Raw genomic sequence first — 19133 nt, forward strand, 5'->3', positions numbered from 1 at the left:
CTTAGATATCCCGACAGGCCCTGTTTCACCCATCTGCTACATCAGGGGAATATCTGAATAACACAATAAATCTAATGATTTTTGAGAAAGACAATCTTCTTTAAACTATATCATTCCTGCAAAGTTACTCACTTTAAATTAAGAGCTACCGCTTCAATGATTCTCTCCATAAGAAATGGCGACTCGGAGTCTGCCCGAGTTTTTAAAGGGAAAGACAGTGTATAAATAAACCAATCACAGCTATCCAAAAATGGAAAAACTGCCAATCACGGTTACTTCCGGGTAGAACTTCAAAAAAAAACCCCTTGGGGTTTTTTTTATCAGCAATTAAGTGGAACAGCAATTAAGTGGAACAGCAATGCGAGCTACATGTGCCCCATCTTTAGCCAATCTTTTTATGGCTAGCTTTGAAGAAGATTTTGTATATAAATCTACCTGGTTCTCGAGGGTGGCACTTTGGTGTCATTATATAGACAACATCTTTGTAGTATGGGAGGATACAGTATCTAATTTACATCTTGTTGTGGACTTTTTGAATAACTGTTTACCAACAATTAAATTTGACATATCGTTTGATAAGCAAAAAATTTCATTTTTAGATGTTTTGATAATGGCTAATGAAGATAATTTTGATACCTCGATATTCAGGAAAGATACAGATAAAAATTCATTCCTGGAATTTTCAAGTTCGCATCCTTTACATCTTAAGGAAAGTTTACTTTAAAACATACCTCAGACAAAGAGAGCAAAAATGGATATTTAAATTGAAAACCTACACTCCGTATGGTTTGAATGTTAAAATAGAATGGCGCACATTCTTTTGAAGTTCTACCCGGAAGTAACCATGATTGGCGGTTTTTTCGTTTTTGGATAGCTGTGATTGGTTTATTTATACACTGTCTTTCTCTTTAAAAACTTGGGCAGATGCCGAGTAGTATATTAGCACTAGAGCAGTGGTCTCAAACTTGTGGCCCAGGGACCACATGCGGCCCGCTATGAACTATTTTGAGACCCTCGGTATGTTTATTATAATCACAAAAGTAAAATAAAACAGTTTCTTGATCATGTGTCTCTTTAGCTATAAATTACAACATTATTATTAAGACTTAGACAAAAGGAAAGATTTATAAACTATAAAGAGTTTAACCTCATGCAAAATTGTTATTTATTGAATAAGACGTTAACTATTTTTTCTGTGGCCCTTCAAGTACCTACAAATCCAACATATGGCCCTACAAAGGGCTTGAGTTCATATTGAAAGTGTAGACTCTGTACTCTCTTTTAATAGAGAAATAAGATGACATTTAGAACTGGGTTTAAGGATTGATAAAAATTAGGGAGAAAAGTATAGACAGCCTGTAAGCGAAGATAGAGAGAAGAGCATTTTGCCAGTGCAGATCTCCTGGCTGCAGTGTCAAGTAATTGAGAATGAAATTTAGATAACTTTTGAAGGAAGAAGGGATTAGCTGCTATTGACTCAAGGATTGTGCTGATCCAGGATTTAAGAGGATAGCTTTATTTGGAGTTGAGCAGGACATTTTTGTTGGTATGTTAGAATCTTTCCTCTGGATTCTACAGAGACAAGCTAAATTGTTAAATAAACTTCATACTCTAATATTTTCTCACTCTAACTAGCTAATGCATCTATTTAACACCTTTCAACCCTGAATATCATTTGCATATTTTTTAAAATTTACTTACTAAATGGACAAACTGGAATAATTTTGTCCTGGATTCTGTAAACGGCACCTAAATCATACCGTGCCTAGAAAAATGGTACCAGCCACGTGTTAAATCACGCTTAGGTGCCATTTAAAGAATTACGCCTAGCGGCACCTGTGTAAAAGCTTAGACGAGAGTTTTAAAGGCCTATATTTCAAGTGCCTAAGTTTTGGGAGAATTGCGTTTAGTGGCGCCCAAGTAACGCTGTGCCCATAAAAACACCCACTTAGGCGTTAGGTGCCACTAAACATCATGTGATAGGCGCCTACCTTTTTTAGAATCGGGTAGGCGTCTATTGCCCAATTATTTTTTTTTCCCAGTTATTGAAGCTATTAAGGGGATTTTGCCGATTAAGGGCCCCTTTTATCAAGCTGCGCTGGAGGTTCTAGCGTGAACTAGTGTGGTAAATTCTCTGATGCTCATAGAATTCCTGTGAGCATTGGAGCACTTACCTCGCTGGCTTGCACTAAACACCTCTAGCACAGCTCAATAAAAAGGGGGTAAGTTAGGTCCCTATCTTTAGGCACCCTTTAGAGAATCTGGCCCTTTGTCATTAACCATCAGTTGATTAGCCTAAAATTATTATTTACCAATATTTGATATTTAACAGATTTGTGATTATTTTTTTTTTTTTATAACAGCAACAAAAAACTGATGGGACCAACATTATCATCTCTTCTGCCAACTCATTTTCTCAGAAGAAGCTTTTCATTACAATGGGCTCTGCTGAGGTACATTTTGTGTTTCCTAATATGAGTAATTAAGCAATTGTGACTGACAGCGACTCACTTTCTACCATTTAATCGCCTACAGAAGGAGTTTTTACTTGCTACCTTGATGTGCAAGGATGTTAATAAACAGAAAATGTCCAAACTAAAATGATATTTTAAAAACCAGACCTTAAAAATGTGTCAAGTAAGCAGAGATATTCTGTGGCTATGTTCTCTGGCACAGAAAGGCTCTGTATAAAGAGCTATGGGCAAGTTACATTATTAAATATTTTACTCACTGGTATAGCAAGCAGGGATTTTGGGGACCCTGGGCTCACCCACTTTGGGCTCAGTCCTCCTTAAAAAATTATGGCAATCAATACAGGGCTGGCGGGAGTGCTGAAACCCCACCAGCCAAAAAATTTTGCTGCCAGAGCCCTGCCTGTGCTTCCTGAGTACCAGGAAGTTGGCAGGGTGTTCTAGCTGCCAACGATGGCAATTCTGTGCATGCTTAGTCCATGTATTTGAACCGATGCGTAGAAGTGCTGACTGCTGTCAGAGGCTGGAGCAGCCTGCCTGTTTCTCAGACATCACATGCTGGGCGCTGGCCGTGAAACTTTGTTGGTGTGGCTTGAGCATTCCCACCAGCAAAGGTATGATCTTGTGGGGAGGGGGGGGGGGGGGGGCACAGCATTGGTAGCATATGGGGGGGAGGGGAATGAGAGGTAATGCTTGACCTCCCCATTAATCCCTGCCCCCTACCCCCCAAATCAACTTCTGGCTATGCACCTGCTTTAAAGTTTACAATTAATTACAACCTTGTAGTTAGAATCAGATCTCAGTTAATATCAACACTTACAGTGGTGTCTTTTAGGGGCCACTCCTTTATGGGAAGGGGTGATCCTGCAGAAAGTCCTTTCAAGCTTGAGTTTCTCTGGGTTACCTCTTCTCAGAGGGAAACTTCCTTTAAGTTTCTTATTGGCTTAGTAGATCCCGTTACTGTTACCATTACTGTTTTAATGCCTGTTACATGTTTGTATCAAAAATATTATCTTTTTAAAGGTTTACCTTACTATTATTACTATCCATTCAGATGTGTACGACCCTTGTATATTTTGTAGGCCAGTCCTCATCATGGTTTCCTGTTTTCCATGGATTCTTTTAATTGCTTGATGTTCCAGTGTCATTTTTGATGGTATCCAGCAAACGGGCTTTTGGTCTCCCCTGCTTCCTTTTACCACTAACCATTCTGAGTAGCACCTCTTTTTCTAGTGATTTCACCCTCATCATATGTCTAAAATAGGTCAGTTTCTGTCTGGTAATCTTGTTTGTGCTTATTCCAGTTTTCATCCGTTTTTGACCTTTTCCATTCCTTAAACAAAGTTTTCTTGCTTCCTTCACCTCTACAGTGAGCCACACTGGTTCTTTGTTCTTTTTCCTCTTGAGGTCCTTTTCACTCTCTATTAGCAGGATAGTATCATCTCCTTATCTCAGATTGCTGATGTTTTTTCTGCTTATTTTTACCCCAACACTTGAATTATCTAAGTCCAGCTTACTCATGATTACTTCTGCATAGAGGTTGGAAAAAAAAACAAAAAAAAAGGAGAGAGGATGCATCCTTATCTTGTACCTTTTTGATCTTGAACCATTCTGTATCTCCACTATAGCTTCTTGATCATAGTAGAGCGATCTAATTAACCTGATCAGGTGTGCTGGCACTCCTACCTCACTTAGTGCTTCCCAAAGCTTGTCGTTCAACACAATCAAAGGCCTTGGTATAATCAATGAAGCACAGGTAGAGCTTCTTCTGGTACTCCCTTTCCTTTTCTTTGATCCACCTCAAGTTTGCGATGTGATCACAGGTCCCTCTGCCTTTATGGAATTCAGCTTGGGCATCAGTAAGTTCTTGATCAAGGTTGTTGCCCAAGCGCCTCTGGATGATCTTTAGAAGCACCTTGCTGGCATTGGAATCAGGGTGATTGTTCTATAGTTGAACAGTCCCTGGCATTGCCTTTCTTCAACAGTGGGATAAAAACTGATCTTTTCTAGTCCTTTGGCTTTGTGCAGGTCCTCCAGATCTTCTGGCATAGTGCTGTCAGTGTAGCTCTTGGTACTGGTTTGAACAGCACTGCAGGGATTCCATCAATACCAGGTGCTTTGTTGTTTGGCAGCTGCCTCAGTGCCTAATCCACTTCACTTTCCAATAGGTCTGGTTCTGCTTCCTCTTGACCCCCAAGCTCTTCAGAGTAGTCAGTGCTGGTGCTGATGTATAATTCCTCTGTGTATTCTTTCCATCTCTGCTTGATGTCCTGCTGGTCACTAATTTCATTCTTCACTTTGATTGCAGACTGCACAGGGATCTCACTGACATCAAACTTCCTCTGGATTCTTGATTTTGCATAGTCTGACCCTGACTTTGGCTACAAGGAGTTGGGGATCAAATCCACAGTCTATGCCTGGGAGTGTTTTTGCCAGAGGAAATTGATTCCTTCCATTTTTGCTGGCAGATAATGTAGTCAATTTGGTTGTGATGCTGCCCATTTGGGGATGTCCAGGTGTAGAGGCCCTGCCTGCTGACCACTCCTGCATCCCCTGGGCATAATTAAAATTGTTTCTGTAATTGAAGGGGTAGAATTGAGGTCCTGGTTTCTCTATTGTTACTCCCAATTTTCAGTGTCTTTTTCTTCTAGGCTGAACCTAGTTCTTTATGCCATTTTTTCCTAATTATTTCAGAGGCTTTTTCATGTTATGCTCAGTTATTGTTTCTATCTAATTATCTGTATATTAATCATTTATCTATTCTTTTATCCCATGACCCAACTAAATACTAATATTTTATTGTCATTCATTTCCTGGAATGTAAATGGATTAAAACATCCAGTCAAAAGGGGAAAAAAATTATTTATACGAGGATGGTTTGAAAAGTTTAAAGCAAGTTAAACAAAGTAGTCTCCATCAAGGGCTATAACTTAGGGCTCCTTTTACGAAGGTGCACTAGCGTTTTTAGCGCACGCACATTAGTGTGCACTAGTGTGCGCTAGCCTAAAAACTACTGCCTGCTTAAAAGGAGGAGGGAGCGGCTAGCGTGCACGGCATTTTAGCGCATGCTAAAACCACTAGTGCACCTTTGTAAAAGGAGCCCTTAGTCCAGCAAGTTTCCAATTTTTTTGTAAGCTGTTTTTCCACGAAATGAAAAAACTGGAAACTCACTGCACTATGTGTATGAAGCCTTCGATGGAGACTACATTGTTTAACTTGCTTTTTCACCAAACATTTCAAACCACTCTCATACACTTATGGAAACTTAAACCCTCAATTACTTTCCTGCAAGAAACTCATGTTCCCAATCTCTCCCACTTTATAAAAGATAACAAACAAATAGCTAATTTTATTGAAGCTCTGTCTCTTGGAAGAGCTTCCAAGAGACAGAGTATCTGTATTATTTCATAAAGATATTCAAATGTGGTTATTGGATAGTCGTATTGATCCAGAGGGTTGATGGATTATTGCCAAGGTTAGTTTATTCTCAGAAGAATTGTTACTAATTAATGTTTATGCACCAAATGCAGATTCTCCTGAATTTTTCACTACCCTGTTTAATCATATCTCTGTATTTGACCCTCTTCCACTGTATTGTGGGGTTTTTTAATCTCTCTATGGATACTTGGTTAGATAGACACTCATCTACTATACTTGTATAACTCCTGTAAAAGCTAATATAGCATTATACTCTTTGATCCAACAATATAAACTGCTTGGACTAGTAAAATGAACGAGCGGTATAACAAGATTAATAAACCATAATATATGGTTTGAAAAGTTTGATAAAAAAGCAAGTTAAACAATGTAGTCTCCATCGAGGACTATACCCTTAGTCCAGCAAGTTTCTAGTTTTTTTCGTAAGCTATTTTTCATATGATATGAAAATACTGGAAACTTGCTGGACTATGTATAGCCCTCAATGTAGATTACTTTAACTTGATTTTTTTTACCAAACTTTTCAAACCACCTTCATAATCTTTCAAAACAGTGGAGACTTCAACATCCTGATTCTAGAGAATATACTTTTTTCCCTCACCATATAACAGCTACTCAGGCATAGATTACTTCTTATTATCATCTTCATTTATTAGTAATATAATAGAATCTAAAATACTTACCACTATTATCTCAGATTATGCTCCCATTTCCATAACTCTAAATAGGTTTGCTTCTAATCCCACTAGGTCACCTTAGGTGCCATTTAAAAAATCATAGCTAATGGCGCATACCAGAAAACTTAGGCATCTACAATGTAAGCCAGGATTTTACTGGCCTACTTTGCAGATGCCTAAGTTCTTTAGTGAATTGCACCTAATGTTGCCTAAGTCCTGCTCTGCCCCCTAACCATGCCCCCTTAGATGTAAGCACCATTAGATGTCCTGCTGTATGAGCTTGACCCAAGCTTTCTTGAATTGAAATACAGTTTTCATCTCCACCACCTCCACTGGGAGGCTGTTCCATGCAATCATCACCTTTCCATGAAAAAGTATTTTCTGAGGTTACTTCTGAGTTTATCTCATTTCACTTTCATCCTATGCCCCCTTGTTCCAGAGTTTCCTTTCAGTTAAAATAGACTCACCTCCTATGCATTTATGCCATGCAGTTATTTAAATGTGTTTATCATATTTCTCCTCTCCTGTCTTTCTTCCAAACAATACATATTGAGATCTTTAAATCTGTCTCCGTAAGCTTTATGATGAAGACCACCGACTATTGTAGTTGCTACTCTCTGGTTCAACTCTAACCTGTTTATATCTTTTTATACACAATATTGTAAATGAGGTCTCACCAGTCTTATACAGGGGCATCATCACCTTCTCTTTAAAACTGGCCATTCCGCTCCTTATGCATCCAAGCATCCTCCTAGCTTTCACTATTGCCTTTTCTATGCAATCACACCCAAGTCATGCTCCTCTTTTGTATACAAATTTCTTCAACCCCTAAACTGTACTGTTCCCTTGGTTTTACAGCCTAGATGCATGAACTGCATTTTTTTAGCACTAAATCTTAGCTGTCAAATTCCAGACCATTTTTCAAGCTTCACTAAGTCCTCTTTCATATTATCCATGCCATCAGGGATGTCTATCTTATTGCAGATTTTGGTATAATCCGCAAAGAGGCAAACCTTACTAGACAGTCCTTCAGCAATATTGCTTAAAATGTTAAAAAGAACCAGGTAACAGACTTTTCCTCAGAGTGAGCTCCATTTACTACTACCCTCTGTCACCTTCCACTTAATCAGTTCTTAACCCAGTCAGTCACTTTAGGGCTCATACAGAGAGCTCTCATATTTATTGGTTGTCTGTGTGGAACTGTGTCAAAAGCTTTGCTAAAATCTAGATACACCATATCTAGCACTTTCCCTCAATCTAACACTCTGGTAACCCAGTCATGAGGCATCAAAGATTTTCAGCAGTGGAGAAGAAGAGGCTGTGCTGAGGGAAGGCATTACAGGACTCAGATTACAGAACATTGCAAGATTGGTACTGTGACTCCCCCCCCCCCCCGCCCCTGCCTTTGAACTGAAGAACCGGTATGCTGTCCTGGAAGTGGAGGAGAAGAGAGCATCGCAAGGAGAGGAAGAATCAAATCTTGAATCCCCAAAATTAGTGGATCCATGACCACTAGTAGGCGTAAGGTAGTGGTAGTTGGTGATTCCCTTCTGAGAGGTACAGAAGCATCCATCTTCAGACCAGACATGATGTCATGAGAGGTATGCTGTCTCCCTAGTGTCAAAATCCAAGATGTTATGGAGAGTTTGCCGAGACTCATCAAGCCTAATGACTACTATCCAATGCTGCTCATCCACATTGGCACTAATGATACTGCCAGGCACCCCTGCGAACATGTCAAAAGTGACTGTGTGGCTCTGGGAGAGTAGGTGAAGCATTCAGGTGCGCAGGTGGTATTCTTGTCCATCCTCCCTGTCGAGAGTAAAGGCCATGGCAGAGAAGCTCACATCCTGAAGATGAATGCATGGCTACGTGGATGATGTCGTCAAGAGCGTTTTGGCTTCCTGGACCATGGGATGATTTTCCAAGGGCTGCTGAGCAGGGATGGTGTGCATCTATCAAAGAAGGGAAGAAGTGTCTTTGCCGGCAGACTGGCTAACCTACTGAAGAGGGCTTTACACTAGAAGTGATGGGGCAGGGTGCTCAAAGCTCCCGGGTGAGTATAAGTCCTCGGGTAAGTAAATCACTGAATACCTCTACACCAGTGGTCTCAAACTTGTGGCCTGCCAGGTACAATTTTGTGGCCCTCAGTATGTTTATCATAATCACAAAAGTAAAATAAAACAGTTTTTTGATTATATGTCTCTTTAACTATAAATTACAATATTATTATTAAGACTTAGCCAAAAGGAAAGATTTATAAACTATAAAGAGTTTTACTTCATGCAAAATTGTCATTTCGTTAATAAGACATTAACTATTTTTTCTGAGGCCCTCCAAGTACCTACAAATCCAAAATGTGGCCCTGCAAAGGGTTTGAGTTTGAGACCACTGCTCTACACGGATGGGAAAAGGGGGCAATGTCTGGAAAGCAGTATATACTAATGCTCAAAGTATGGGAAACAAGATTCTGGATCTAGAAGCTGTGATGGAAGAAGAGGAGTTGGATATAGTGGCAATCACGGAGACATGGTTCACAGAGAATCATGACTGGGTGTAGTTATACTGGGCTATAATCTGTTCAGGAAAGACAGGGTAGGAAGAAAAGGAGGGGGAGTAGTGTTATATGTTAAAGATCATATTAGAGCCACACAATTGCAGAATCTGCAGGGCAAGGAAGAGGCACTGTGGATCAATTTGGAAAGAGGGAATGGTGAATATATTTACATTGGTGTGATATACAGGCCTTCTTCACAGACAGAAGTAGATAGAGATTTAATAGTAGACATTCAGGATATATCTAAAAAAGGAGAAGTCTTGCTAATAGGTGATTTTAACATGCTGTATGTTGATTGGGGTATCCCTATTGCGGGGTCTTCTAGAAGTAGGGAGATTCTGGATTCTCTACAAGGAGAACTGCTCCAGCAGTTGGTAATGGAACCCACATGGGATGGGGTCATCCTGGACTTAGTGCTTATAAATGGGGAAAGTGTTTCTGAAGTTACAGTGGATGATCATCTGGCATCCAGTGATCACTGCATGGTACGGTTTAATATTAAGATGGGTATAGAGAGGGCTCATTCAAAAGGAAAGGTTCTAGACTTTAAAAAAAAAACTAATTTTGTTCAGATGGGGGTTTACGTCAAGGAATTGTTGTCTGGGTGGGAATGTCTGGAAGGAGTGGAAATGTGGTGGGCAAAACTGAAAGAAGCGATTGTAAGGGCGACAAACCTTTTTGTGAGGCAAGTAAGTAAAAATAAGAGGAAAAGAAGGCCGATTTGGTTCTCAAAAGTAGTAGCTGAGAAGGTAAGGAATAAGAGGTTAGCTTTCATTAACTACAAAAGATCATAGAAAGAGGAAGACAGGCAAAAATATCTGGAAAAATTAAGAGAGGCTGATCGTGTACTCAGGAAAGCAAAGATGCAAATGAAAGAAAAAATAGCTGACATGGTAAAACGGGGAGACAAGACATTTTTTAGATATATTAGTGATAGGAAGAAGTGCAAAAGTGATATTGTGAGACTCAAAGGTGAAGGAGAGAAATATGTAGATGCTGATAAAGAAAAGGCTGAATTGCTTAACAAATATTTTTGTTCTGTGTTCACGGCTGAAATGCCGGGAGCGGGACTGCAGAAGACAAACATGAATAGGGATGGAGGAGTAATAGACCCTGTTCAATTTTCAGAGGATTGTGTTCGTGCAAAGCTAACTAAAATAAAGGTAGACAAAGCAATGGGGTCAGAGGGTGTACATCCGAGGATGCAGAAGGAACTTAGGGAAGTTCTGGTAGCTCCGCTGACTGACCTTTTCAATGAGTCTCTCGAGTCGGGAGTGGTACTGGAGGACTGGAGAAGGGCAGATGTGTTTCCTCTCCACAAAAGTAGAAATAAGGAAGAAATAAGGAATTATAGGCCAGTAAGTCTGACTTCTGTGGTAAGCAAATTAATAGAAACTCTTTTAAAACAGAGAATGGTCAAGTTTCTGGAATACGATGGATTACAGGACTGGAGGCAACATGGATTCACTAGAGGTAGGTCTTGTCAGACAAATCTGATCAATTTCTTTGACTGGGTGACCAGAGAATTGGATAGAGGATGTGTGCTAGATGTGGTGTATTTAGATTTTAGCAAAGCCTTTGAAAGTGTTCCACACAGACATCTAATAAATAAACTGAGTACCCTTGGGATGGGTCCCAAAGTGACTGGATGGATCAGGAACTGGTTGAGTAGAAGGCAACAGAGCCCCAAAAGAGAAAGGACACTCTAGTGGAGCTCCATAAGAACCTTTGAGAAAGCCTTTATGTGGCGAAATGGATCCCGTCGGGGCAGGCTAGTGATTCTGCACATTAAAAGATAAGTGAAAAAGGCTTTCTGTTGTAATGTTTTATTTGAAATAGTTTATTTAACTATGAAACAACAGCAAGTGATAAGCAATACATCAAGAGGAGGTGATAACAAGGGCTAAGCATTGATATTATTACCCATTTAACGTTGGAACGACACAATCGGTGGCGAATTAAGTAGGTGTTGGTGACCTTTCAGACCTCTCTCTGTACTGGACACTCAGAAGTGGGGTGGTTTGCTATTGTGGATGATCTTAAGGTGGCCAAACAGGTTGAAAAGGTGACGGCAAAAGCTAGAAGGATGCTAGGTTGCATAGGGAGAGGTATGGCCAGTAGGAAAAAGGATGTATTGATGCCTCTGTATAAGACTCTGGTGAGACCTCATTTAGAATATTGTGTACAGTTCTGGAGGCCACACCTTCTAAAAGATATAAAAAGGATGGAGTTGGACCAGAGGAAGGCTTCTAAAATGGTGTGTGGTCTTCGTGATAAGGCATATGGGGACAGACTTAAAGATCTCAATCTGTATACTTTGGAGGAAAGACAGGAGAGGGGAGATATGATAGAGTCATTTAAATACCTAAATAATATAAATGTGCATGAGTTGAGTCTCTTTCATTTGAAAGGAAACTGCAACAGAGGGTATAGGATGAAGTTAAGAGATGATAGGCTCCGCGTAATCTGAGGAAATACTTCTTTACAGAAAGGGCGGTAGATGCATGAAACAGTCTTCCAGAAGAGGTGGTGTTAACAGAGACTGTTTTTGAATTCAAGAGGGCCTGGGATAGGCATGTGGGATCTCTCAGAGAGAGAAAGAGATAATGGCTACTGTGGATGGGCAGACTAGATGGGCCATTTGGCTTTTATCTGCCGTCATGTTTCTATGTCTAACAAGACCTGCCTCTAACGGAACCTTGGGCCTTGGATCCTTTAATCCGTCAGATTCAAAAAACTATATTCTCTATTTAAAAAGTGTTTCCATTCATTTACTTACCAAAGAACTCAGATTTACTGGCCTATAGTTCCTAATCTCTTCTTTATTTCCTTACATCTACCCTTCTCCAGTCCTTTGGTACTGCTCCAACTCTAGAGAAGCATTGAAAAGGTCAGCCAACAGAACTGTCACAACATCTGGCCCCCTTGTTTTGCCCATCTTTGGTTTAGCTAGATCCTCATGAACACAGTTCTCTGAAAATCATTCAGAGACTACCGCACCTCCATTCCTATTTGTGTTTGTCATCTGCGGTCCTAATCTCAGCCCTTCAGCTGTGAACACAGAACAGAAATACTTGTTAAGCAATTCCGTCTGATATTTATCAGCTTCTACATATTCCTTCCCTTTACCTTTGAGTCTCACAATGCCACTTTTGCACTTCCTCCTAACACTAACATGTCTAAAAAAATGTATTGCTCCCTCCCTCATATTACCATATGGCTATTTTTTTTATTCCATTTGCATCTTTGCTTTCCTAACTACCAGCTTCTCTTAACTTTTCCCAAAATTTTTGCCTCTTATCCTCTTTCTTTGATCTTTGGGCTAACCTCTTTATATATACCTTTTCAGCTACTACTTTTGAAAAGCAAAGTGGCTTCTTTATCTCTTACTTTTATTATTTTCTTTATAAAAATGGTTGTTGCCCTTAATGTAGCTCCTTTTGGTTTTGCCCACTGCTTTTCAACTTCTTGTAAATGTTCCCATCCAGACAACAATTCCTTGAGGTAATCCCCCATCCGAACAAAGTTATTTTGCTTGAAGTCTAGAATTTTCACTTTTGAATGAACCCTCTCCATACCTATCTTAATATGAAATCACACCATGCCAGATGATCAGCTACTATAATATCTGAAATGTTCTTCCCATTCGTAAGCAATAAGGCCAGTATGACTAACGTGACCATTCATTTTTTAATCAAAATGCCCCCAATTTCTTCCATTAATTTTTCATGTACACATAATATCTTATTAATTCATAATGGTAACCATAAAATACACACGGTGTGGTCAAATGGAGTAGCGCAGAGCTTATCTAAGGGATGAACGGCCTTGAAAAAACTCAATAGTGAAACATGTTGGCAAAGTCATCCCATTAAGGAAGACCACATTTGAGATAAGTTTAATCTTAATAGTCACAGCTAAACTAGGGATATAGATAGAGGTATAGATAGGATCATGAAAGGGTTTAGATAGAAGAAAAATGGGGATTAAAGAGTTATAGACAAAAGATCACTTACAGGTCATGGACCTGATGGGCCGCCGCGGGAGCGGACTGCTGGGCGCGATGGAACCCTGGTCTGACTCGGCAGAGGCAACTTCTTATGTTCTTATTTATATTTATACAAAAGCATTATTATGAAATAGCACTTAAAGCCTAGGACAATGAATTATAGGAGTCCAAGTTGGTGTTTCTGAGGATCAATTAAACTGTCGTATGATATTGTGTGATTGAGAGCCATTGGTGGAACAAAGAGTAATTGTTCAACTAAGCAGTTATATTGATAAGGGCTCACATTTAAATTGGCATAAATGCATGTGCATAAATTATACATACTTATCTAATTTTTTATGCTAGCATTCTATAAAGGAAAATAGGAACTTACCATGCGCCCTCTATATACCTATATATCCCACCCTCTGTCTGTCTAACTCTGCCCCAGCCCTATATGGATACTGGTGGAATGGTTAGCCAGATATTTAGTTTGTCACTGTCTATATATAGGCTGAAAATCCAAGGATAGTGGATTTATGTTAGATACTGGATGCTGGTATCTTATAAATCCTTTTGAAAATTGACTCATGTATGTTCATTAAGCTTGGGCTATCAGCCTCAAAGTTCTGGATTTATGGGTGTATTTTTAAATTTAATAAATATCTCAAATACAACCCCACCCAGAACAAACGAACCTGCTCAGCAACGCTACAAGGCTTAAACCTACATACACCCAACCATCCACAGCAGGAGAAACATTCAATCAAACAAAAAACAAAAAAAGAAGTGGAGAAAAAGCCTCAGTTCAGCTTCATTTGGCAAAAAACTTCACTTCACATACACTCCTACACAAACAAATCGGTAGGGTGAAGAAAGCACTGTAATAGCTTGCAAAGTCAATGTTCAAAAGCACCAGGGGTACATAACCCCACACGTGAAAAAAATGTGGCAACAGGGCCCAAAACAACAAAAGAACCAGAGGTCCAACTTCGTCTGCAGTGAAAAAACAGACCAGAGCAAACAAACCAAAACTGCAGACTTGTACACGGTGCAGGCAAATTTTATTTTGACAAATAAATCTTAACTAAAAACCTTTTACCAGACAGGGGACCCAACACGGTCCGTGTTTCGGACAACCTTCATCAGGGGTCCATGGTAATAAAGGTAAAAAGAAATATATCACAAAAAGAAGCCTGGAAAAATAGCGTTTGGTAGCACACTAGTGAATCTCCGAAATGCACTACAGGTTCGTCACAGTAAAAGGCTAAAAAAACCACTTAGCTGCCAAAGTCCAAAGTTTGGGTACTCTAGCTGCTGTGTTACTATCCTGGATTGAGACATATCTGATGGACTTTGGCAGCTAAGTGGTTTTTTTGGCCTAATGCTATGATTTCGGATCACTGTGCCTTTGGGCCCTGTTGCCACATTTTTTTCACGTGTGGGGTTATGTACCCCTGGTGCTTTTGAACATTGACTTTGCAAGCTATTACAGTGCTTTCTTCACCCTACCGGTTTGTTTGTGTAGGAGTGTATGTAGTGGAGTTTTTTGCCAAATGAAGCTGAACTGAGGCTTTTTCTCCACTTCTTTTTTTGTTTTCTGTTTGATTGAGTGTTTCTCCTGCTGTGGATGGTTGGGTGTATGTATGTTTAAGCCTTGTAGCGTTGCTGAGCAGGTTCGTTTGTTCTGTGTGGGGTTGTATTTGAGATATTTATTAAATTTAAAAATACACCCATAAATCCAGAACTTTGAGGCTGATAGCCCAAGCTTAATGAACATACATGAGTCAATTTTCAAAAGGATTTATAAGATACCCTGTGGGGTTGTGTTTGAGATATTTATTAGATTTAAATCGCCCTTCTTTCCTTAGTTTACATAATGTATTTTTAAATTCCCATTATGCATACAAGAAGAATATCAAAATAAAGAAAAATCTAAGTCTGCAGTAAGGGAAGAACACAAAAACAAAAAGAAATTGCAGAGGAAATGTACAAGGTACAGGAATTTTTATTAAAAGTCAATGAAATGTTATAATCCAAAGAATGGCTCTTATATTATATATAAAAACACCGGACCCAACAGTTTCGCATCTAGTGTTCACACTGAGTGTCAGTTCGATAGGAGCGTTGTTTGCCATCCACAAATTTTAAGGATTTTTACACACTGTTGTACTTCACATGGCTTTCCGTTAGTCCGGTCTTCATATATATAAGAGCCATTATTTGGATTATAACATTTCAATTACTTTTATTTATTTTTATTGACTTTTAATAAAAATTCCTGTACCTTGTACATTTCCTCTGCAGTTTCTTTTTGTTTTTGGTGTACAAGAGGAATATACCACTTACAAAGAACATTCAGCTTTCTTCACAGATCTTGTTTCAAGCTAGTGTCGGATATTTTCAGATAGATGAATACGGTTCAGTATTAATTTTCTGTTTAAAATTGATTTTAAATTCATTTGATAAAGATATTGAAAAGAGGATTGTGCTACAGTGCATGACCAGATAATTCATATTTGTATTTTCTTGTTGGACAGGGTTTGACTGGGACTTGCTTATTTTTCTTGAGAACTACAGATAAAGCAATTTCAACAGCAAATGTCTCTCAGGTATGTTTTCCCCTTTCAAAGAAATATTTTAAGGTGGAAATGTGGGTATAAAATATACAGCATGATATTTAATTTTCTTCACATTAGTTTCTCACATTAGCACTCAAAAGATGTACGGTAAGATATGAGGCCCTTTTACTAAAACGCATCAAATACTAAATCCTTTCCTCCTCCCTCGTGTCCTTCCAGTAAAATCATGTATTAAGATTGTCTACCTTAGTTTGGTTTAAGGACTCACATTCTATAGTACAATACAACTTATAATATTTTTTGTATATGTTTTTAGTATATTTTTGTATGGACCTTCAGACCATAATCAGGGTAAAAACCTCTGACTATAGAACTCTTCATCGGTCCAGCCTTTATTATTTTATTAATTTTTTATCTAATTCTTTTAACTTAATTTTTTACTAAATTTTTTAAAAGCCATCAGACTGTCACTTAGCTTTAGCTTATAGTGATACCGCCCGGTTGTATTGTACTATGGAATGTGAGTCCTTAAACCAAACTAAGGTAGACAATCTTGTCTTTTTTTTTTTTTTTTACCATAACTGCTATCATTATTACTTTTGGCAACATAAGTCAAATTTTCATGCCAATAAAGTTATCTGAAATTGTCTGTTCCTTTTGTCAATGTCAGTCTTCTGCACAGTGGCGTAGTGAGGGAGGTTGGCATTCAGGGCAGTGGCACCCAGCATTGCCATGCTGTGCACCCCCCCACACACACTTTTCCTCGCTGCTTGAGTGCATTTGCCCCCCCCCCCACACATTCCCCTGTTACCAGTTTGATTTGCACATCCAGGGAAGGGGGGGTGGGTGGGAAGGCGAGGGAAATTATATTTGGATTTGTTTATTAATTACATGTATGTACTGTTGTATAATTTATTGAATACAATGGAATTAGGGTGGGTGGGAGGGGGATGAAAACGGTTTCTCATATATTGATTGATTGATGTAAGTGCTGTTTTACAAATTACTGGTATGTATTCCTTTATTCACTGTGTTTAGACTGAAAAATTAATAAAAATATACAAATTAAAAGAAGAAAAGTTCACTGACATGAGCAGCATCTACCACCAGCTGCTTGCGCTGGCCTTGGCTCCTTTCTGATGTCATGTCCTGGTCCCATGACCAGACAGTGATGTCAGAAGGGAGCTGAGGCCAGCGCAAGCAGCAAGTAGAAGATGCTGCTCGCACCAGTGAACATCTAAAGAGGTACGTGGGGGACGGAGAGAAGGCGACAGTGTCTCCAATGAAGATGACACCCAGGGCAGTCCGTCCCCCCTCCCCCTTACTAAGCCACTGCTTCTGCACTTGCCTTCTTCATTAACAGCTGCTAGGCTACAGCAACTCTCTCCTCCCCTGTATCCTATAGGACAGACTACAGGGGAGGCAGGAGCAGAAACTAAGATACAACACTTCCTCCCTGTATTTTCCTGTAGCTGTGCAGCATGGAGTTTGCTTCCTCAGATCTACAAACTTATAGGAAAAAATATTGGGAGTGCTCAGGCACCCACAGAGCAGGCACCTATTACCCCTAGTCTCCAAAATCCTCAAATCTTTTCCCTGATTCATCCTTACAAAGTTGCCTTATAGCCCAGTGCACCCTGAACTCCTTTCCCTCAACCCCAGAAAAATTCCTTAGTGGCCCAGTTGTCCTTGGTTCCTGTTCTCCCACCCAAAATTTTGTAGTAGTCTAAGACCCCTGACATTGACACCACCAAAATTATCTTAGTGGCTTAAGTGGACCCCCATCTAATGCTCACCCAAGAACCCCTGACCCACCTGGAAACCCCTTAGTGCATCTTTAAAGTCAGACAACTTTACGATTATCATCCCATTCGCCACCTCTCTCTCAGAAGTTACTCCCATGGCAACAGAAGCACTAAACTCGATGGAACACTGGATGACTGAATTTAGACTGAAGCTCAATTCATAAAAAAACAAAATTCTTCATAGCTTTGCCACACCCACTAGATACTACAACTCCACTACGCATCAACAATCTTGGTTACCCCATTCAACCCACTGTGAAGGTTCTGGGCGTAACGCTGGACCAGGACCTAACCATGAAAGACCAAAAAAGGTTTTTTTACTCTCTGGAAGCTTCGGTCCATTAGAGCATATTTTGACGCACCATCATTTACAATCCTGGTACAATTCCTCATACTGAGCCAACTGGATTACTACAACATCGCCTATCTGGCAATTTCCCAGAAGAATATGCGGCGATTGCAACTGGTGCAGAATGCAGCAGTCAGGCTGATCTTCAGATTGAAGAAGTTCGATCACATAACTCCCTCCTACTGACTCCTGCACTGGTTGCCAATGGAGGCGCGTGTGAGGTTTAAATTCGGCTGCTTTTGCTTCAAGGTTCTATTCGGTCTAGCCCCCAATTACATAACCAACCTATTCTCCTTTTCAACCAATAGACATAAAAGAAGCTCAAACTTGAATTTTGTTTCCCCCCTGGTTAGAGGATGTAAATTCAAAATTCATCACCAACATCTTCTCTCTTATCAAGCAGCATTATGGAGCAACGATCTGAAACAACTACTTACGCTTGCCAATACATATAGGGAATTTAGGAGACAATTTAAAACATATCTGTTCCTAAAGTACATAGGAAACTTATTCACACAATCTCTCTCTCAATACCAGATCTCTAGAACTGCTAAACAATAGATATTAACTATGTCAATTCTACTCAATTTGTAACATTTTTTATAATCATTGTAAATTGCATAGAACTTCATGGTCCTGCGGTATATAAACCATTATTAATTGCATGGCAGGAGAGATACTCACTTGCTTTTGCCTCTGTACAGTGCCTGATCCCACCTAGTGAATCTCAGGACACACTGCATGGGGAGCCAGTCTGCCAGATTAGCAATATTTACCTTATTTGGCAAAATTGGTCTTTACATGGTATGTCCTGGGATCAGACCTGCTATTTTCCAAGATGGTAGCATGGAGGCAGAAGTGAGTAAGCATTGTTTCTGCCTTCTGTCTGAAGGTGCATATGGATGTTCCAGGGGGTTGGAGAGGGTATTGGAGCTCCATTTTGGCGGGTCAGGAAGGAAAGTCCATGGAGTATTTGGGAAATTTTTAGGGTGGGGGAGGTTGAGGACCAAGATCCGCTAAGCCAAGGATCTCAAAGTCCCTCTTCGAGGGCCACAATCCAGTCGGGTTTTCAGGATTTCCCCAATGAATATGCATTGAAAGCAGTGCATGCACATAGATCTCATGCATATTCATGGAGGAAATCCTGAAAACCTGACTGGATTGTGGCCCTCGAGGAGGGACTTTGAGATTCCTGCGCTAAGCCATGAGGGAACTCTGTGGAGTTAGAGGCAAGGAGTGAGAGCCTAGGGGCCACTGAGCTACAGG

The 19133-nt window shown here is 39.8% G+C and overlaps 1 protein-coding gene across 1 annotated transcript in view; it reads left to right on the plus strand.

The window, feature by feature from the left end:
* LOC117353985 (dynein heavy chain 5, axonemal-like) overlaps nucleotides 1–19133 on the plus strand; it is a 629516-nt gene that overhangs the window by 52213 nt on the left and 558170 nt on the right. Inside the window, exons 6-7 of the mRNA XM_033930650.1 lie at nucleotides 2364–2453; nucleotides 15672–15743. Of these exons, the coding sequence (XP_033786541.1) occupies nucleotides 2364–2453; nucleotides 15672–15743 (162 nt within the window). The remainder of the gene's footprint in view (nucleotides 1–2363; nucleotides 2454–15671; nucleotides 15744–19133) is intronic.

The sequence above is a fragment of the Geotrypetes seraphini genome, chromosome 2, assembly GCF_902459505.1.
Source record: "Geotrypetes seraphini chromosome 2, aGeoSer1.1, whole genome shotgun sequence".
In the NCBI taxonomy this organism is placed as follows: Eukaryota; Metazoa; Chordata; class Amphibia; order Gymnophiona; family Dermophiidae; genus Geotrypetes; species Geotrypetes seraphini.